At 38.2% G+C, this 22,931-nt stretch overlaps 1 protein-coding gene across 2 annotated transcripts in view; it reads right to left on the reverse strand.

Annotated features, from left to right (window-relative positions):
- Nucleotides 1-22,931, reverse strand: part of ANO6 (anoctamin 6) — a 183,853-nt gene that overhangs the window by 36,403 nt on the left and 124,519 nt on the right. For both annotated transcript variants that reach the window (XM_045873584.3, XM_045873585.3), the window contains 3 exons: nucleotides 15,607-15,741; nucleotides 6,886-6,991; nucleotides 2,778-2,838 (listed from right to left, as the gene is read on the reverse strand). In XM_045873584.3, the coding sequence (XP_045729540.1) occupies nucleotides 2,778-2,838; nucleotides 6,886-6,991; nucleotides 15,607-15,741 (302 nt within the window). The remainder of the gene's footprint in view (nucleotides 1-2,777; nucleotides 2,839-6,885; nucleotides 6,992-15,606; nucleotides 15,742-22,931) is intronic.

Below are 22,931 nucleotides of genomic sequence, written 5' to 3' on the forward strand. Positions count from 1 at the left end.
TGATTTTATAAAATGCCCATCGGGTGCATGTGTGTGTCACTTAAATCAGAAACTGAGTGGAGTGGGGGCAGAGGTGGTTGCAGGAGCTGCATTATTTTGCTGATGTGGATACAGCAGGAGCAGTATAGTTCTGGAACTAATTGGCAACAGCTGTTTCCTGATCTCCAAGTGTAGTTGGTTAGGGTACTGCATTCCTGATTCCCCAGCTCCCCATAAACCAAGTGTCTGGTGTTTTTCTGGAAACCACTAGGCCCAGCCCAGAACTCAAAGGTGAAAATTAAAAATGCAGCCGAGAGCCTGGAGCCAGGGAGAATCCAGTAAGTAGGTACAAAGTAACAAAGCAGTAAGGAGAAGTGGATGTCAAGAACTGGCACTTTAGCCTTGGGCTGGTGTTTAGGACTTGAGTCAGTATGAATGTGTTGGCTGGCTGGGCCTAAAAGGGTGGACATTATTCAGATAAGTTCATGATTTGTACTACATTTATTACAAAAGGTTTTCGACCCTCAACTTTTATAATTCCTAGGGAGCAGAAACATAGTAAAAATACTCTGATCGATCTGAGCACACAGGAGATGCTACAGGAATATGAATGAATAGTGGTGACATAAAAGACTTCACATGGTCCTCCTGCCTCTTTGGTTCTGCAATTTCTGATTTTCTGTAACAAGGTTCAGAGCAGTCGTTCTCATAGGCAGATGTAGCAGGAAAGGCAATATAAGACACTTAAAGACTTCGTCATACGTACATATCCTTAAGGATACACACATGATGTCACAGGCAATGTTGAAATGTTTTCTGCATTCTAAAATCTGATGACATAAAATCAGCTCAATATGCTTAAGTCAGTTCTATAAACATGGTATAGTTAATGATCACAGAAAGCAAGGTTAGCTAGGAAATGGGAGGTTTGTCTTTCCAGTGCTAAAGTTAATTTATATTTTTGTTTTATTTAAAATGTATTTCGGGGCGCCTGGGTGGTGTCTGACTCTTGATTTCAGCTCAGGTCATGACCTCAGGGTCATGGGATTGAGCCCTGCATCGGGTTCCCCGCACACTGCAGAATCTGCTTCTCCTTCTCCCTCTGCTCCTCCCCCTGCTCATGCTCTTTCTCTATCTCTAAAGTGAATAAATAAAATCTTAAAAAAAATATATTTCTAAATTAGGCCTGTCAACATCCATTAGTATATGGAGTTCAACAGATGTGTTAGAATTTTTTACATTACAAATCAGGGCTGAGACAAAGGTTAGGATAGTAAGTAAAAGTGAGCACCACCCATGTGTTCAGTACCTGGGCTCTTACTGGCGGAGGTGGGGGGGGATGACATAGTTTACAACAGAGGAGTACAGAGGATTTTAATCCACAAATTTGATCTTTATTTTTCTATGTGTCAAATATTAGCTAGTTTTGGTCTCTAGCCAGAACATAGCTAAATGTCTGAAGGACAGTAACTCTGTAGATAAGTTTGGCCATCTTAAAGTTCGCTTTATCCAGGAGTGGCAACTAATCTCTAAAAAGTGTCCAGAACAGTTGGATCATCTGTTCTGTGATCTATCTGGTGACTTCTAATAGGCACAACCAGTGCAGAAGAGAAACATCTCAAGGACATGTAAAAAGCACTGTGAGCTGCATGAGTTCATGTGCTGTCTTCTCAAGAATGAGAGACTTGAGTCACTTTCTTCCCCCAACTATCTATAACCTGAGCTCTATTTCCCCCTTAACTTACACAGTAAAATTGGAAAGGATTTTTTTTTTTTTTGAAAATGGAATTTTTTTCTTCTATGGTAGAACACTTACATTAATTGAACATTTAAATATCTGCATTTAGAGGAAATAGTTGCCTCATTACAATGATGGTATTCAAAGTAAACAATGTAACTATAGTGTTAAAGCATCTACGTAAGAATTATATTCTTTAGGACTATATCTATTCTACTTATTAAACAGAATTTATTATTATTTACTATTATAAGAGTAACACATACTTAATAAATACTCACTCATATAAAAGAATATAAAGAAGAAAGCTCACCTGTAATTCCTGTGTTGCTTCCCCTGAACCCCAACCCCACGTAAGTCAGGGTGGATCACAGCTGTGGGGACTGTTACAATAATGGCTCCCAATGAACCATGCCTCCCTGTATCCAAGCACCTGGGTAATCCTCCCACCTCCTCACACTGTTGTTGGCTTGGCCATGACCTGTTTTGGCTGATGGGACATTCACAAACTTGAGGCAAATGCAGACTCAAAAAATGTGCATTGGGGCTTGCCCTCTCTTGCTTCTCTTTGGAAGTCTAAAGCCACCATGTGAAGAATCCTGGACTAGCTCACTGGAGGATGGGACATCATGTAGAGCAATACAAGCCAGCACAGTGAGCCCCATAGACCAAACCAGCCTGGCAACTGCCAGACCATCTACCCCAGTAGAACTGCTTGCTCACTGCACACATCAGCTGAGCCAGTACATGACTGGAGAAGGACCTCCCAGATGATGCAGAGAACAAGACAAATACTAAATGTGTGTTTTAAGCAACCACATTTTGAAGTAGTTTTTTTATGCGGTAACTCGTACAATGGCCTTAAGGATTGTAAATGGAGTTCTAGGGGAGCTGAAGTTTAGGCAATCCAAGGTCCTAAAAGTGGGTTACTTTGATAGCTCGTATCAAATTGTGAAATGGTATTAAATTAGCTGCTTGTATGTTCTCAGGGTTTTTGTTTTTGTTTTTTTTTAATGTTAAGACGTAAAAGTAAACAAAAAAATAAAGGAAAGTAACTTACCCCATATTCCCATAAATACTGCAAACACTAGGGTTCCAAAACTATCAAAGATGCACAGTTTCTGGAAAATACAATAATGACATATAACTGAATCATGTTTTCTACTCACTAGCATTCAGCAAATATGCAATGCTTTGTGTATTCTACAGTCTGAATTTCTTTTAAACCTGATACCTAGTTTAACAATCACCATATCTACTACATACTTGCAGATGGGATTTCTTGTTGTTTTGAAAGCAAAGAGCCTTTGCTGTATTTACCACAGTGCATTTTCCATATTGTGATAAAGAAATTGGCATAGCTATTAAGATTCCATTCAGTTTAAAGTATCAGACTTTTGAATGATGGCCTCTTCTTACAAGCTGTCTTAGTGAACTTGAAGTGTATAGCTCTACAAATACAAGGAACTCTAAGCAACTTCTGGATTTACAATTTGCATCTTATCATCACCTCATCCTGGTCAGATGATAAGTTACTGAGTTCTTGCTTTTCTTGCTAAGAAGAGCACAAGGCTGCGGTTTATTCTGAGATGGCTCTGCCCAAGGAGAGGTGTTTCCCCAAACCCAATGATGGCTTTTCTACCATCAATGACGGAGGCTTCCATGAGATTAAGGAGGCACAGGGACTGTTGCTGACATTACAATGGGTGCAACCATGAATGAATAGATGATATACCTGTACAAAGAAGGCTTTATTCACTAGTTCTGCTAAATTTCTTTTTTTTTTTTTTTTTTTTTTGCTAGTATATAAATAACCTATCTCCCTTTCGGGATTCCTGGAAAATCTTTCAATTAGTTACTAATTTTTCACTAGTGAGCATTTTTACATATCCTAAAAAATCTATGAAGTTTGAAGGTACTGGAAAAAGTAGGCAAACATGTAGAATATCAACTTTATGAAAGATCATACAGATCATATGAAGAATAAAGAAGACAGCATACAAAAAGTAGCTATAGGATTTAAAAAAAAAAAAAAAAACAACCCAAACTTTTCAATTGCTAAAGAAAATTCAAAGTCGCTTCTAAGGAAAACTCTTTAAGTAACTTTTTTGGTTGCCCTTTATAAACTGATATAAAGTTGGTAAACTTTCATCTATGTGAAAATGTTATTTTCATAAAAGAATATCCACTTAACCATCGTCTTGTACGTGTGTTTTCCAAAGCATACAGATGTCCCTCAATCCTCTATCTGAACCTGATCAGAAAGCACAATCCCAAACTGTTACCCAACTATTCCTCTCAAAAATCACTTAAGGAAGACAGAATTAAGAAGTGAGTGGCCACTCTGGGGAACACTGCACCCACCTATTCCTCTACTCTTGGCATTCCATGGACTAATATTTCAAATCTTTCAGCTTTGACTCTTATGGAACCAAAGCTCTCATTTAATGTTATGCCTTATCCCTCAGTGAAAATTACTGTAAGTAAAGTCTTATGCAGAACAGTAAATAAATGTTCCATGCATTATAATGGTATTACTGAAGATTCTGTCCAATGCTACTCCTAGGAATCACTGTAAGCCTCTAGCTGATACCTCCCTACTTGCCCTGATACCTCTGAGTACCTACTCCAGAAAGAAAAAACCCTACCCATGAATTCTTTGCCCTACCATGTTGAGAAAAAGCCAGTGGATGCTTATGTCAATGTGAAAGAAAAAAAAAAAATAGGAGTAGCAAGAAAAAGCAGGTTTACCACTAATGCCAAGATCAACCCTGTTGCCTGGCTCAAGATAAGGGATGTGCTTTGCACTCCTACGAGATGGAGTTAGGTGGCCTGGATGAAGTTACCATTTTTGCCACATTTGTGAGGATCGAGGACTCAGCAGAAAGAACAAGATGGCTGGCTTCTCTATATATCCCATAAGCAGGAATCAGGGGAGAAGGTAAGCAAGGGGCTTTCTTGGTAAAAAGCTCAGCTTAGTTTGCTTGCCAGGAGGGCAGACAGGGAAACACAGTTGTGTTAAGAACAGCCCCAGTCAGCATCCTGCTTTAATCACATAGAACAGGAAAGAAAAAAGATGGCTGCATATGCAGGGCATGATGTTTTAAAGCAGAGGAACCACTGAAAATCTAGAAAAGTGACCATTTGTTGTGTTTCTTCCTGCAAAGGAACAAAATCAAAATTTTATAACAATGTATTTCTGAGAACAAAATATTTTAAGTTACCACATTTCCCTTTTATCTTGCCAGCCAAAAAGCTAAGAACCTTATTTAATGCTCAATCACAAAAACAACATTAATCCTGATTATCTCTATAACTGTTCCCTCACTTCCTTGATCACAATTTTCTATTTCTAATTTATTAACCCTTTTAGCACTCATGTCCATTATTGAATACTCTCTTTCCAAAAGAAAGAGGCAGAAACGAATATATAAATGTATGAATAAAGAAATGATTGAATTAACCAACAGAAAGACATGGAAAGCTGCTTTCTTTTTCTCCTCTTTAAAATTTTTAAAATGTAATTCTTTTACAAAGGGAAGGAGGCATATGAAAGAATAAATCACCCTAACAAGATTCAAAGGATTCTTTAGGAAATTAGGATAGAATAAAAGATTCATTTTTTCCAAAACAATGAAAAAAAAATATACACAGGGACATATTTGAAAGTCACGTGTTTAGGGATGGGTCGGTGGAAAAGAACTGAGAGAAGAGATGGGGGCGTGGTGTTTTGAAAGAGAATTTCTTAAAGAAAATGAAATTTCCAATTGTACTTTGTGGAGTATAGTTTGCCTCTGGCATTATCACTGGCATTTGCCTTAGACCCAGTGTCCAGGGATATGTGCTAACTAGTGACCTTTATGAGTCAACATCGCTGGAAGGCAGCATCCCTCCTGCGAGCTTCAAGTCTTTTACTTTATGTGATTTATGACAGATTTTTAAAGTCTAGAATTTGTGTTCATTTCTGGGGGACAGGCAAAGAAATCTACTTTAATTCATAAATTAAGAGTAAAACTCCATGTGTCGACAATACCCTGCAATCATCTTAATTAAGTAGCGGAACGTTTTTCAAACACAGTGCTCAATTTGTGAGTGAAGTGGCTGCTACTATTGTCAGCTGGTGAGGAACACAGTAATGGCAAGAAAGGCAGATGTGCTCCCAATTTCTGGCTTTGTCAGTTACTAGGTGGGTGACCTTGAGGTAATTATTTAATCTCTCAGACCCTCAGTGTTTTAATCTGTAAAATGGAGGTAGTACCTGTTCTGCCTACCTCACAGGGTTGTTGTGTCAAAAGGTCAAGAATCTTTCAAAATATAAATTTTAAGTGACATTGTAATAGGAATGTATTTGGTTTAAGTAAGACTCTGATGGAGTAGGCTGGAATATTCTGAAGTCATTTAAGATTCCTAAGTTTTCACGGTGGAACAAGGGGATAGAGAAAAGATCACAACATGGGAGAACAGTAGGTCAAAGTTGTCAGGAAAATTCTCCAAAGCAAGATGACCATCTTTCTCTCTAGCTAGAGTTTGTGGAATGCCTTTCAGTAAGCTACCTCTAGTCTCAATACTTGTCCTGAAGGTCCTGGATTTTAACAAGTCATATAGCTCAAGATCTTCAGCATGTTTAAGGGAACCAGGTGTGTTTTGTGGGAATGTTTTGGGACAAAGTGAGTATCTGTTATCATTTATATACAAAGACTTTCTTATGCATAGTCATAGACAGAGCCTAAATCTGATGATCAGGGTTTTTAAAAAAACGTAGCATAGTTTCAGCACACCTTGGAAGTGGAAAAATACAAGTACAAATATCAGGTTTCTACTCACTTGAATTAAGGAAAATAAGTAAACCTATTAAACAGTATTCATGAGATAAGCTGGTTTTGAAATTTCTGCTTTGATTACTTCAAATAATACAATAGTTCAATTCTGCAGTTCCTCACTGACCCACCTGAAGATTTTAGATAAGGCTTTTCATCTCAATTTCCTGTTTGTAAAAGAGGAATAAACACATACATTCCATGTCTATCTTTCAGAATATCTGGAGGCTTATTTGAAAATTACCTTTTCTGAATTTCACAGAAAAAAAAATAATTCCAGGCTGTGCTAAAATTATTAGAAGAAAAAAAAATCTTCCATTATTTGCAAATATTTAGAGTAACAAAAATTACCTTTGAGGACTCGCAAGTAATATTAAGATTCCAGAATGAACAATGTTGATCACACTGAGGACACATGATGATCTTGCCACCAATATCAGGATGACAAACTTCTTTGCTATAGGAAATAGAAAAATAAAATTTTAAAAATTTTAATGATTAGGACTTCCTTTCTAGCAGCATGATAAAAATCAAACATCCATTTGTGATAAGAAAATAAAACTAAATTCTTATAAAACTAGGAAAGGAATTGAACTTCATTAACCTAACAAAGGCTTGCTACATAAAACCTATAAAAAAAAACAAACAAACATTATACTTAATGGTAAAATGCTGAACTATTTCCTTTAGATCAGGGTAAAGCATCCTGTTATCACTACTTCTTTTCAGTTAGAGGGCCTTGCCGGCACAGTAAGTCAAGAAAAACAAATATAGGATGCTGGACACAGAATCCGTATATAAAATATACATAGCGTTCAGAAAAAGGAATTACACCCCTATAGATCTGCAACTTGCTGGCACAGTAAGTCAAGAAAAACAAGTATAGGATGCTGGACACAGAATCCATATACAAAATATACACAGGGTTCAGAAAAAGGAATTACACCCCTATAGATCTGCAACAATTAAAAACTAATTTTTTTTAATACCATTTTTCCATAGCTTAAGAAATATAAAGAGCCTAGGAATAAATCAAATTCCAGATGTATAAGATTTAGAGAGGAAATGATAAAACTGTTCTGAAAGAGTTAAGAAGATCTATGTAAATGGATACATTATCATGTTCATAATTTGGAAGAATCAACATCTGAAGGTGTTATTTCTCCTTCATTTGAGCCATAAATTCAATAGAAGAGCAAAAGGCTCAGACCATTCAAGACATTCCTAAAGAACAAGGTGTTATTGCCATAGGTTAAGAAGAACTGAGCAAGAAAAAACAGAGTTTATGAAGAGACCTCTGCATAGACAGAAACTGACTTAGGACAGGGCTGGTCCAGCAAACCAGTAAAGTGAGAAGTGACATTTGCTGCAATCGAATATCCAATATAGAAAAATGTGAAACTGAACTCCTTAAAGCCTATCACATACAAATCAACTCCAGGTAGAAAATGGGAATGCAGCAGTAGGAACTTGTTAGAAAAAAAAAAAAAGGAGGATATCTAGAAAACATTGGGGGTAAGGAAAAACTCCACTAATGAGAAAACAAAAAATATAAATCATAAAGGAAAATATTGATAAATTCAAAAATCTTATAAAAGTGAGAACTTCATTAAAAGACCATAAAGGGGGGAGAAGAAAAAATAGCCACAAACAGGTAAAAGTTTTGCAACACATGAAAATGACAAAGGACTATTCACTAGAGTATTTAAAGACCTTCTACAAGTTAATAAATTAATAAGAAAAAAGCAAACTTACAAGAGGGTGCAGACTGCTCCCTCTGGGGGAAGCTTCTCAGATGGACTCCTTATGTGAATGGCACTGGAGTTGTAGAATTCGTTAGCCTTGCAAATAACTCAGTTAAAAACAAACTGGCAGGGAAAACACTTCTAGAATAGCTGAGTAAAGATCTTGGAAAATCTGCTCCTCCATAAAAGCAATGAGAACACTGGCAAAATTTGTAAAAAGTAACCTCTGCAGAACTCTAGAAATGAAACAAGGGCTTACAGTAGTCTGAGAAGTAAAAATAGCTAAATCTCCATAAAGATAGTGAGCTTTGTGACATTTTACTTTGACCTATCCCCATCCCCATATCCTTAGCCTAATGGTGGGGTTAAAAGACAACAGCCCCACAACCATGGTAGCCTAGCAGCCACTGAAGGAGGCAGAAGTGATTTGAAGCTACCAAAAAACCCATCCCCAGAGAACTGTCACTATTTGACTAGTCTGGAAGCTCCCTGGAAAAGCTCCATTAACAGGATTTGTTATTTTTCACCCGTATCAGAGCTCATACATACTGTGCAAACAATACTATCCCCAGAGTGTCTGTTGAAAGTATTAGTATTACATTACAACTGCCCGAGGTGGCAATACCAGGAGGGGCTAACAAGATGCTGATCAAAAAACTTAAAAGGAAACATTGGGGAATGAGATACCTATAGGAGGCTTTAAAAAGCTCCAATTAATTCCTAGGATTGTAGAAGGCCATGTGCATGTGTAAGACAGTGCACGTGGCCAGTAAGGGCCTGAGGAAACTTTAATCCCCCATCTCTGGCTGGCTTTGAGGTTCTGCATAAGTGGGGAGTAAAGGCGCAAGAAGATCTGCAAACTGCCTGCTAAAGTGCTGAAGGCATTCCCCATAGACACACACAGAGCAACTTGGCAAAGGCTCCAAGAATGACTGGTTCCCAGCATTTAAAGAAATCACTGTCCATTCATTAGCTGACAACTAAGCTTATTGAACACAGGCTTCATGGTCACATGCAACAAAAAATAAAGACTTTACAGAATTTGTTCAGGAAAGTAACTGAATGAACAGCAGCAGTGATGACAACAGAAGCCACATCTCTGAAGAGGGGAAATAGGATTTCTAGATCTGCCACATTTTAATATTTAAAATGCCCAGTTCTCAACAGAAAATTACAAGATACACAAAGAAACAGAAAATTTTGGTCATAACACAGGCGCAAAAAAGCAGTCAATAGAAACTGGTCCTTGAGGAAACCCAGATATTGGACTGACTAGACAAAAACTTAAATAAGCAATTAAACATAGGTTGAGGACCTGATAGGAACTCTGCCTAAAGAATTAAACTATGTGAACATCTCACCATGCAGAGAATATCAATATAAAAAATTGTTAAAAGAACTAAGTAGAAATTCTAGAGATACAAAAGTATAATTAAAATGAAAAGTTCACTGAGAGGTTCCTCTGCAGATGACCAGCAGGGGGAAAAAAATCCGCTAATTTAAAACTAGGTCTACTGAGATTATTCAGTCTGAGGAGCAGAAAGAAAAAGTAATGAAGAAAAATGAACACAGCCTCAGAGGGAGGTGGGACACCATCAACAATACCAATATGCACATAATAGGAGTCCCAGGAGGAAGGGGAAAAAAAAGAAGTGGGCAGAAAGAATATCTGAAGAAATAACAACTGAAAAGTTCCCAAATTTGATGAAAACATTAATTTGTACACCCAGGAAGCTCAACAAACTCCAAGCAGGATAAACTCAAAGATATCCAAACATAGGCACTTCAGACTTGAAGTGTCCAAAGACAAGAACAAAGAGAATTTTGACAGCAGAAAGAGAAAAGTGACTCAGCATGTACAAAGACTCCTCAGTAAGATAACCAGTTGACTTATCAGAAACCATAGAGACCAGAAGGCAATGGGATGGTATACTCCAAGTGCTGAAAGAAAAAGATGGTCAATCAAGTATTCTATATCCAGCAAAACTATTCTTCAAAAAAAAAATGAAGGAGAAATTAAGACATTCCTAGATAAACAAAACCTGAAAGAACATGTTGCTAGCTGACCTACTCCACAAGAACTACTAAGGAAAGTCCTCCAGGCTTAAATGAAAGGACACTAGACAGTAACTCAAACTCACCTGAAGAAATGAAGAGCACTTGGTAGAGGTAACTACACAGGTAAATAACACATTACAAATATATATTTGCATTTACTTATTTTCTTCTATCTGATGTAAAAGATAACTGCATAAAACAATAATTATAAAACGGTGTTGATGGGCTTATAATGCATAAAGATGTAATTTGTATGAGAATAATAGCACAAAAGGAAAAGACTTATACTGAAGTAAACTTTCTGCATACCACTGAAATTAAGTTGGCATTAAAACTGAATGAAATTGCTTTACAACAAGATATTAATTACAATCTCCAGGGCAACCACTTAAGAAAATAACAACAACAACAAAAGAGTAAGAAACAACAAACTGGAATTAAAATGGTATAGAAAACATCTATTTTACACAAAAAAAGTAATAGAGGAATGGGGGGAAAAAGACATAAAACAGATAGAAAATAAAAATGACATTAAATGTAAATGAATTAAACATTCAAATGAAAGGCAAAAGGCAAAAATAAATGAAATAGAGAATAGACAAACAGAAAAATCAGCCAAAACAAAAGTTAGTTCTTTGAAAAGATCAACAAAATAGACAAATCTTTAGCTAGACTAATTGGGAAAAAGAAAAAAGTTTCAAATTATTAAATTCAGAAATGATAGGAGGGACGTTGCTATTAACGTTAAAAAAATAAAAAGGATTATAAGGGAATACTATGAATAATTATATGCTAACAAATTAAGTAATCTAGATGAAATAAATTCCTAGAAAGAAGTAAATAACTGAAGCCGACTCAAGAAGAAATAGAAAATCTGAATGGACCAATAGCAAGGAAAGAGACTGAATTAGTAATTTAAAAAAAAAAATTTTTTTTTTTTAATTCCCATGAAGAAATGCCTAGGCCCAGATGGCTTCACTGGTTAATTCTATCAACCATTTAAAGAACTGACACAAATGCTTCACAAACCCTTCTAAAAATAAAGAAGTGGGAACACTTCCCAATTCATTCTATGATACCAATGTTACACTGATACCAAAATCATACCAAGACGTCACAGAAAAACTATAGACCATTATTTCTTATGAATACAAATGTAAAAATCCTCAACAAAATACTAGCAAATCAAATCCAGTAACATATAGAAAGAATCATGATCCAGTGGGATGTATCCAGGAATGCAAGGATAGTTCAACATACAAAAATCAATTCATGTAATATGCCATTTTAACAGAATAACAAATAAAAACTGAGAATAGAAGAGAACTTCTTAACTTGATAGAGAACAATTATGAAAAACCCACAGCAAATGTTATCCCTACTGGTGAAGGACTAAATGTTTCCCTCTTAAGATTAATATTGTACTGGAGAGTCTAATCATGGGAACCACACAAGGAAAATAAATTAAAAGCCTCCAGACTGGAAAGGAGTTAAGTAAAACTTTTTTTATTCGAGATGACATGACACTGCATATTAAAATTCTAAGAAATGTACCAAAGAACTATTAGAATTAATAAGCCGGCCCCTCAAGGTTATAAGACACAAAATCAATACACAAAAAGCAATTATATTTCTATACACTAGCAATGAATAATCCAAAAATGAAATGAAGGAAGCAATTTCATTTATAATAGCATCAAAAAGAATAAAATACTTAGAATAAATTTGAGAAAAGTGTGAAACTTAAATACAAAATAGTAAGAACTACAAAATAGTTTATTAATAGAAATTAAAGACAACCTACATAAATGGAAAGACATTCTATGTTCATAGATCAGAAGTCTTAATATTGACCTGAGATTTAATGCAATTCTGGCTTTTTTTCAGAAATGGACAAACTAATCCTAAAATTAACATGGAATGTAAGGGACCCAAAATGGCCAAAACAATTTTGAAAAAGTTTTGAAGTTTTCAATTTCAAAACTTATTAACAAAGCTACAGTAATCAATATAGTATGTATTTGCAAAAAGGGCAGACATAGAGATCAATGGAAAACAATTGAGAGTCCATAAACAAACTGTTACGCCTCTAGCCAATTGGTTTTTGACAATGGTGCTAAGACAATCAAATGGGGAAAGAACAGTCTTTTCAAAAATGGTGCTGGGGGTGGGGTGGCACCTGGGTGGCTCAGTCATTAAGCATCTGCCTTCGACTCAGGTCATGATCCCAGGGTCCTGGGATCGAGCCCCACATCGGGCACCCTGCTCAGCGGGAAGCCTGCCTCTCCTTCTCCCACTCCCCCTGCTTGTGTTCCCTCTCTCACTGTGTCTCTCTCTGTCAAATAAATAAATAAAATCTTAAAAAAAAAAAAAAAATGGTGCTGGGGCCCCTGGATATATACCTGGTAAAAAAATGAATCACAGACCTAAATCTATAAAACTTTTAGATGATAAACACTGATAAAATCTTTATGACTCTGGATAAAAATGCTTTCTAAGATACAATACCAAAAGCACAAACAAACAAAAGAAAAAAATTAGGTAAACTAGACTTCATTAAAATTAAAAACTGTTGTGCTTCAAAGGATACCATCAAGTAAGTGAAAAGGCAATCCATAGAATGGGAGAAAATATTTGCAATATATTTGATAAAGGATTTTATCCAGGATAAAGAACAGTTTAAAAAAGACAATAAAAAGACAACACAATTAAGAGAGGCAAAGGATTTGAACAGATGTTCTCCAAAGAAGATATACAAATGGCAAATAAGCACATGAAAAGATGCTCAATATCAGTAGGCATTAGGGAAATACAAACAAATCCACACTGACATCCACTTCATACCCACCAGGATGACTAATACATAGGTATTCGTAAAACCCAGCAATATCAAGTGTTGATGAGGATGTGGAGAAATTGGAATCCTCATAAATTGCTACTATGGAAGTACAATAGTGAGGTCACTCTGAAAAATACTCTGGCAGCTCCTCAAAATGTTAAACATAGAGTTAACATGTATTCCAGCAATTCCATTTTGTGAAGGATATATTCTCAAGTGAACTGAAAACATATGTTCACACAAAAACTTGTACATGAATGTCCATAGCAGAATAAGTAATAATAGCCAAAAAGTAGAAACAACCTAAATTGACATGGATGAATGGATAAACAATGTGGTATATCCATACAATGTCATTTTATTTGACCACAAAGGGGAATGATGTACTGATATATGCTACAACATGAATAAACCTTGAAAAGATTATGCTAAGTCAAAGAAGAGTCACAAAAGGCCACAGATTGTACGGTTCCACTTATATGAAATGTCCAGAATAAGCAAATCCACAGAGACAGACAGTAGATTCATAGTTGCAAGGGCTAAGAGAAGGGGGGTTAGGAAGTGACTGCTAATGGGGATGAAGTTTCTTTTTGGGGTGATGAAAATGTTTTAAAATTAGACAGTGGTGATGGCTGCACAACTCTGAATTGACTTAAAACCACTGAACTGTATACTTTGAAAGGGTGCACTTTATGATATGTGAATCATATCTCAATAAAGCTGTTATGTTTAAAGGGGGACATAAGCTTTAAACATAAGCTTTTATAGAAGCGGAAATACCTATAGTATCCTCCACTTACATATGCATATTTTCAAAAGCACACAAAATGAAATATATTTTGTAGGGATACAAATATATCTGATAAAGAATATATAGTATATATAAAGGAATGATAAAAAAAAATCAAAATTTGGTGTAGTTCTATTTCCAAAGTGGAAAGTGAGGGAATGCAACTGAGGGAAGCATTTCCCAGGTAACAGTAATGTTCTTTCTTAAACTGGTGAGGGATCATCCATTATTCCTTATACCTTAAATACATTTTCTATTCCTGTGAATCTACTCAGCATGTAATAAACTTAACTGAAAACATTTAAATGCATGTATTTAAATAGTAATTAAAGCCCCAATAGTTCTGAGCACAGGGAGTATATCCCCAAGACCCTCCCCCAGATTTCTGTAAACTAATCTTTGTGAAATAGTAGAAACATGTGCTGTGACTGTTGGGGTGTTTGTATAAAATGACCTGTAATGAGAACAGTCACAATGCAAGAACCTTATAAAAATGCTACTTTTGTACTTTGAAAGTGTATATTTGAGATGTTGGTTTTTTTGGTTTTTGTTTTTTTGGTTTTGTTTTTTTGTTTTGTTTTTGGTTGGAACAGTATACAAAACAATGGAGAAGCCAGAGACAAATTTTGGCAAAATGTATCAACATTCAGCCTTTGGCCCTGAACTCTTTATTTTCAGTGAAGAGAGGAGAATACTTCAAAGACCATCTGCAGCTTTCTAGCTAAGAAGCCATAATGGGTACAAAACGCTCAGAATTCTCCATTAAATAGAATGGATAATTATGCCTATACATCAGAGCTGCCATGTAAGCTTCCTGCCTCGGGAGCCAGGCTGATATGCTTGGGGCTAGAAAAATCTGGTCATCAGCTAGCTCATTGCTGGTGCCCAGAAATTTTGATCTGGCTGTCACAGCTGGAGAGAGGCCAGGTGAACACAAGAAAATGCCTGCTTCAGTGTTGCATCCCTTCTAAAGGTTGAGACTACCAAAAGCAGAGGAATAATAACACAATTCAGAACAGTGATGGTGAAATTCAGTGTGTTCTGGCATCTATGCTTTTTCCCTTTAGACAGTGCAGCTGGTATTTTAATTCTAACATCAAGCACAAACGATTGTTTATCACTTATTTTTTTTTCCCATAACACTGTAAGGCCTAATTTTTTAAAAAGTAAAACAAAAACAAAAGTGTTGTTTACTTGGATTTTTAAACATGTTTCCTAATATATATTAAAAAGTCATTTCTAAAAGCATAAAGACACCAATTTTATCAAGTTTTGCCTTGAAACCTTGAAGAAATCAGAGCTGCTCTTGGCTCAAATCTGTAGGGCTGAGTGAAGCATTCCTCTGGGGAGCAGAAGTTCAAGGAAAATCCTCCCTCCACACCGCCTTTCTTTTTCAAAGTATTGTCTTTAAAAATTGGAGTGTTTCCTAAGGGTAATATTCTTGTCAGAAACTGGGCCGCATTATCTAAAAAAATTTTTTTTCCACTTAGTTATTATACTCAGGACAAAAGGGATATATCATCCAAAGCAGTAAGTGTTCTGTGATGAGTCTTCCTTTACTAAAACAGTCTAAGACCCTGAAAATAATTTTATGTCTAATCAACTTTTCATCACAGTAACAAGGAATAAACAGAACTTACCTCCATGTACAGTTATTCTGATTAAAATATCCATAGAGAAAGCAAGCCACTCCGACTACCGCAGCCAGCAAGAGCATCTGAGTATAGTAGCCCAGCCAAGCAAAGTAGATTCCAATCTTTTCTCCATAATATTTCCTGAACAAAGACAGAAATTGGTTATCGGAGGCGCGATTATTGCTAATTGAACCACTTTGCAGCTTCATCCTAACCTTAATTTCTGATTTTAAATACCGGAGGCTTTAAGCTTAAACCTCTTACCCAATTCATACTTAAAACATGTTCATTTTCATAAAGACCCCAAATTCCACTATGAAACAAGTATTTTATGTATCATAGAAGTACCGATCACTGGTGAGCCTGATGAAGCAAAGTCAACTAGAACAGGGCGAAGGAAAGAAAAATGCTACATAGTAAGCAAATAGAGAACATCATCATCCTTCTTTGTAAATACGAACACATCTGATACATTCTCCAAAAGATTGTTTGTAACATGCATGAGACAAATGAACATGAACAATCTGCTCCCAGTTAACCTGCTTTTGCTTATCCAGGGAACTTCCTTGGAGCAAATGTAATGTCAATCACAAATACAAGAAAAGGACTGATAAGAAGTCACTGATAATGACTGAGGAATCCACTGTCCTGTATTCCTTATATCTAGCACTTCTATTTTTTCTAAGTTTTGAAAACTCATCAATGGAAGAGTCCAGGGAGGCACAGTTGGAAGAAAGGGGGCAGGGCAGGAAGCAGCTCCAGACTATTCCTGAAAGGGAGACAGACACAGTTGGGCACTAAGAGTTGAGAGGTGAGGAGAGCACATTGAGATGATGACTGTTGGCTGTTGTTGATCTTTCCTAGACTGCCTCCTTCCTGGCTCAGTACTGGTCCACAGAAACTGTAGATTTACTTAGCTCTTCGCTTCCTCAGAGGCCTCTATGAGACTTCCAGCTCAGTATGGAGCTGGGCTGAGGTCCTTGGGCTTAGCTTGGTGGAGACTAAGCTCTGAGGAAGACCTGAAGTCCCAGGAGACTTCCTTCAGACAGGAACATCTCTGGGCTGAACCAGTGGTCAGCTTCACAGGTCATAGGCCTGGGTGTAGGCCACATCCCCGGGGATAAGGAAGGGCTGAGACAGACCTGGAATCAGGGGTCAGGAGGAACCAAGTGTTGCATTTTTAAGTGATTGGGGCTGTGTTGTCTGGCTCCTAGACTGCAGGCCAATGACAGGCTCAGGGTAGTGCCTGAGAAAGAAAAGCCAGGCAATGGGTTTGCAATGTCTTGGCTGTTAGATTTTCTGTGGTATGTTTTTATCAACCATCCACACTGGAAATGCTACATTTAAAACTGGAAAGAATGTTAGAGGTTACTGGTCCAACTCCCCAATAGTAAAAATATTCTGCCTCATTTAGAGCTAGTCAGGTAGTCCCTGCTTGGATACTGACCATGACAGGGAGTTCATTATTTCCAAAGATATCTACATTATATTGGAGGCAAGAAGATCAGAAAGAATTTTTTTTTTTAGATTTTATTTATTTATTTGACAGAGAGAGACACAGCGAGAGAGGGAGCACAAGCAGGGGGAGTGGGAGGGAGAAGCAGGCTTCCCGCTGAGCAGGAAGCCCGATGCGGGGCTCGATCCCAGAACCCTGGGATCATGACCTGAGCCGAAGGCAGACACTTAATGACTGAGCCACCCAGGCGCCCCTCAGAAAGAATTTTTGAATCTCAGAAACCTGCCTCCAAGATCTTGCTGAAAGGCTGGGAATAATATAATAATAATTCCTTCAAATATGATATTCTGATCATTCTCTTTCTGCCAAAAAATCCCAATTCTTAACACCAATTTCTAAAAATTCAGCTTTTTGATCAAAGTTGTAAGTATATACTCAGTAAGGGGTCAGATAGTTCTAGTAATTGTCACAGTGGTTCACTGCTTAGTTTTCTGTGTGCTTACCAACAATTTAACCCCAGACTTTTACCTAACATGTAATTTTCTCAGTACTTTCAAACACATGAGGTAGTTTCTTGATTTCATCTCCTTGAATAAATCCCATCAGATCTTCTCCACCCTGATTAATGATTCTCTAGCCCTGCCAGAGTCGTCACCTGGGATCTCGCCATTCCTCTGTCATGTTGGGAATCCCTGTTTACTGAAGTCATGTTTTTCTCTTCCTTCATGGAGCACCTCCTCCATTACCTTGCACATTTAAATTGTGAAAATTCCTCACACTTATTTTAACAGCTTGACCATTTATGGAATTGGAAAGTGAGAAATCACCTCCCTTGGAAACTTGAAATTATTGCTCTCTTTTCTTCTACCTACAGTGCTGTCATTGAGGAGTTCAATGTTATTCTGAGTCTTGCTCCTTCAAATGAAGCCTATTTCTCTTTCTGGAGGTTCTCAGGATCTTCTTTCTGTCTTCAGTGTCCTGAGGTGTCATGTTGTCGTGACTAGATGTCATGCTGAGGTGACTGGCTGGCTCTATTTTCATCCTCTGAGCTGAGCACTCAGTAAGCTCCTTCTATCTGGAGACCCAGCACACTCAGTTCTTGTCCCAAGCGTGCTACAAAGGTGCATACGCACAAGTTGTGTCTTTCCACAATGTCAGCTTTATTCACTCATAAAGCAAAATTCGCACAATTGTAACAGGTTCGGGACTCCAAACTCAATGACACCTCACTGCACATTTGATTTGGCTTCATACATGCCACACAGGACAAGATACAATACAAAGTCAAACAACAGACAAGATGCAATGAAGGTGAGAAATTAATGAACCAAATGCAGTTAGTCCATGAGCAGGCAGGTTCATAATTTTTGGAGCTGGGAGACAGATATAGGCAGTTTTGTGGTACTGTTCTCTCTCCTTTTGTGTATGTTTGAAATTTCCCATAATAAAATATAAAACAAAGTAAACCAAAACTCTTCAGTGTTTTTTTTTTTTACAATGTTATTTATTTATTTGAGAGAGAGAATGAGATAGAGAGAGAGAGCATGAGAGGGGGGAGGGTCAGAGGGAGAAGCAGACTCCCCCACTGAGCAGGGAGCCTGATGCGGGATTGGACCCTGGAACTCCAGGATCATGACCTGAGCCGAAGGCAGTCACCCAACCAACTGAGCCACCTAGGCACCCAAAACTCTTCAGTGTTTTAAAACTCTCACTTCCAAGGTCAAGCGGTTTTCCCATGTCAGTGGGCACAGAAGTATGGTAGAAAGAACAGGCACTTGGCTCCAGGCCAACCTGGGGTAAAACTGACTCTCCCCTCCTCACCCTCCACATCCCACCCATAAGCAAGTCCTGTTGACTCCCCTCCTAACCCCCATTCCAACTATGCAGCGGGTTCTCCTCTGGCCACTCTGACGGCCTCCTACCTGCTCTCCCTGCTTCCTGGGGCCCCTGTCGTCCATTCCCCAAATTATCTTTGCAAAATGTGAATGAGATAAAATTATCTGATTACTTAAAAGTATCACAACTGCTTTTCACTGCACTTACAGTCTAAACTCTTTTCCATGTTCCCACTACCCCACTTCTAACCTGTGTCTCATCATTCTCTTCTCTCATTAGCACGGGTCTTTGGTATTTCTTCACACTTGCCAATGTCCCTGAGCCTTGGGCCATTGTGCAAACTGCCCCTATTCCTAAAATGACTTCTTCCAAATCCACAAAATCCTGGTTCCTTTTCACTATCCAGGTCTTAGTTCATATGTTTCCAACTCAAACGTAACTTTCTTCACTTCTTTCCCCCACCCCATCTCATCACTGTTTCTTCATTTCAATCAGAAATTTTGCTTACTTCTTTGCTTAATTTTATTTGTTTGTTGGTTATTTTTGGTCTGTCTCTCTCTAGCAGCCTTGCCCAAACAATAAAAGTCTCTGGAGAGGAAGAAGGGTGGAGCAAGATGGCAGAGGAGTAGGAGACCTGGATTTCGTCTGGTCCCAGGAATTCAGGTAGATAGGGATCAAACCATTCTGAACACTACGAACTCAACAGGAGATCGAAGAAAAGAATAGCAGCAACTCTGAACAGAAAAGTGACCACTTTCTGGAAGGTAGGACGGGTGGAGAAGTGAATCCAAGGCAATATTCGGGAAGATAGATGGCAGGGGAGGGGGCCTCCGTCGGCCGCTTCTGGCAAGTAATAGAGCAGCGGAGCACAAAATCGGAACTTTTAGAAGTCGGCTCCACTGAGTGACGTTGCTCCAGTGGCTAAGCAGGGGATGGAGCCCTCTCTGGGACAGTGTGGTCTCAGGACCCTCGGGGTCACAGAAAGACCGGGAGTGCCTGAGTGAGGCAGAGCTCCCAGGTATCGGAGCGGGGAAGCTGGCTGCAGAGACGGAGCCGAGGAGCGGGCTCTCAGCTCGGGGTTGCCATAAACCGTGATCCGCAGCAGTCAGGCCACTGCTCTTCCAGCAGGGACCCAACAAGCAGCAGATTCGGGGAGACTCTCCTTCCTCCCCCCAGAAGGAGCAGCGTGGGAGTGCACCGCAGGGATCTGCTGGGTTGGGAGACTCCACATGGGGTCGTGAGCCAGAGATAGAAACACTGGGTCACATGCTGGGTGAGCACAGAGTACGGCGGGAGACCGGGGAGACGGGAATGATTGACTGCTTTTCTCTGGGGACTCACTGAGGAGTGGGGCCCAAGTTCTTGGCTCCTCTGGGTCAGAGACTGGGAGGCCGCCATTTTCAAACTCGTCCTCCAAAGCTGTAGGGAAAGCTTGCAGGGAACAAAAGCTCCCCAAACCCAGGCAGATTACTTATCCCCACCCGGCAAGGGCAGGGCAATTCCGCCTCCGGCAAAGACATTTGGGAACCACAGCAACAGGCCCCCCCCTCCCAGAAGATCAGCAAGAACAGCCAGCCAAGGCCAAGTTTACCCATCAATGAGAACGGCAGAACTCCAGTGCTAGGGGAATACTGCACCTAGAATCCATGGCTTTTTCCCCATGATTCTTTGGTCTTTCGAAGTTTATTTTTTTTTACCTGTCTTTTTTTTTTTTTTTTTAATTTTTCTTTTTCCCTTTTTCAAAAAATATTTTTTATTTTTCATTTTTAGAGTCTTATTCTATCCCTTCATAGTAGTTACGCTTATTTTTGGTATATATATATAAGTTGTTCTCTCTTTAAAATTTTGAGATACAGTTTCTTCTAACAGATCAAAATATACCCTAAATCTCTAGTGTATGGCTTTGTTCTAGTCTCCCGCCTGATCACATTCTCTCCCCTTTTTTTTAATCCTCTTTTTTTCAACCAACTTCTTATCTTCTCAATTCCTTTTGTAAAATCTTTTATAATTTTCATCTTTACAGACATAATCCATCCCTTCATCGTATTAACCCTTATTTTTGTACATATGTAAGTTTTTCTTTCTTTAAAATTTTGGGAGGCACTTTCTTCTAACAGACCAAAACGCCCAAAATCTAGTGTGTGGCACTGATCTATGCACCAGCCTGATCATATTTGATCATACTGGGTTTTTTTGTTTTGTTTTTGTTTGTTTTTATCTTTTTTTTCTTTTTTCTTTCTTTCCCTTTCTTTTCCCCTGGTTGCAGGTCTTTTCTGATTTGTTTAGTGTATATTTTCTGGGGACGTTGCTACCCTGTCAGCAGTTTGTTCTCTCATTCATCTATTCTCCTCTGGACAAAACAACAAGACGGAAAAAATCACCTCAACAAAAAGAACAAGAGGCAGTACCAACTGCCAGGGACCTAATCAAGATGGACATTAGTAAGATATCAGAACTACAGTTCAGAATGATGATTTTAAAGATACTAGCTGGGCTTGAAAAAAGCATGGAAGTTATTAGAGAAACCCTTTCTGGAGAAATAAAAGAACTAAAATCTAACGAAGTCGAAATCAAAAAGGCTATTAATGAGGTGCAATAAAAAATGGAAGCTCTAACTGCTAGGATAAATGAGGCAGAAAAGAGAATTACTGATATAGAAAACCAAATGATGGAAAATAAAGAAGCTGAGAAAAAGAGAGATAAACAACTACTGGATCACGAGGGCAGAATTCGAGAGATAAGCGATACCATAAGATGAAACAACATTAGAATAACTGGGATCCCAGAAAAAGAAGAAAGAGAGAGAGGGGCAGAAGGTATATTAGAGCAAATTATAGCAGAGAACTTCCCTAATTTGGGGAAGGAAACAGGCATCAAATCCAGAAGGCACAGAGAACCCCTCTCAAAATCAATAAATATAGGTCAACACCCCGACATCTAATAGTAAAACTTATGAGTCTCAGAGACAAAGAGAAAATCCTGAGAGCAGCTCGGGAGAAGAGACCTGTAAACTACAATGATAGAAACATCAGATTGGCAACAGACCTATCCACAGAGATCTGGCAGGCCAGAAAGGACTGGCACAATATATTCAGAGCACTAAATGAGAAAAATATGCAGCCAAGAATACTATATCCAGCTAGGCTGTCATTGAAAAGAGAAGGAGAGATAAAAAGCTTCCAGGACAAACAAAAACTAAAGGAATTTGCAAACACAAAAGCAGCCCTACAAGAAATATCGAATAGGGTCCTCTAAGCAAAGAGAGAGCCTAAAAGCAACACAGACCAGAAAGGAACACAGACAATATACAGTAAAAGTCACCTTACAGGCAATACAATGGCACTAAATTCATATCTTTCAATAATTACCCTGAATGCAAATGGGCTAAATGCCCCAATCAGAAGACACAGGCTATCAGATTGGATTTAAAAACAAGACCCATCGATATGCTGTCTGCAAGAGACTCATTTTAGACCCAAAGACACCCCCAGATTGAAAGTGAAGGCGTGGAAAACGATTTACCATGCTAATGGACACTAAAAGAAAGCTGGGGTGGCAATCCTTATATCAGACAAATTAGATTTTAAACCAAAGACTGTAATAAGAGATGAGGAAGGACACTATATCATACTTAAAGGGTCTATCCAATGAGAAGATCTAACAACTGTAAATATCTATGCCCCTAACATGGGAGCAGCCAATTATATAAGCCAATTAATAACAAAAGCAAAGAAACACATTGACAACAATACAATAATAGTGGGGGACTTTAAAACCCCCCTCACAGAAATGGACAGATCATCTAAGCAAAAGATCAACAAGGAAATAAAGACCTTAAATGACACACTGGACCAAATGGACTTCACAGACATATTCAGAACATTCCATCCCAAAGCAACAGAATACACATTCTTCTCTAGTGCCCATGGAACATTCTCCAGAGTACATCACATCCTAGGTCCCAAATCAGGTCTTAACCAGTACCAAAAGATTGGGATCATTCCCTGCCTATTTTCAGACCACAATGCTTTGAAACTAG

Source organism: Mirounga angustirostris, unplaced genomic scaffold (genome assembly GCF_029215605.1).
Source record: "Mirounga angustirostris isolate CCGP_5_RB_7025 unplaced genomic scaffold, mMirAng1.0.hap1 SCAF_5, whole genome shotgun sequence".
In the NCBI taxonomy this organism is placed as follows: domain Eukaryota; kingdom Metazoa; phylum Chordata; class Mammalia; order Carnivora; family Phocidae; genus Mirounga; species Mirounga angustirostris.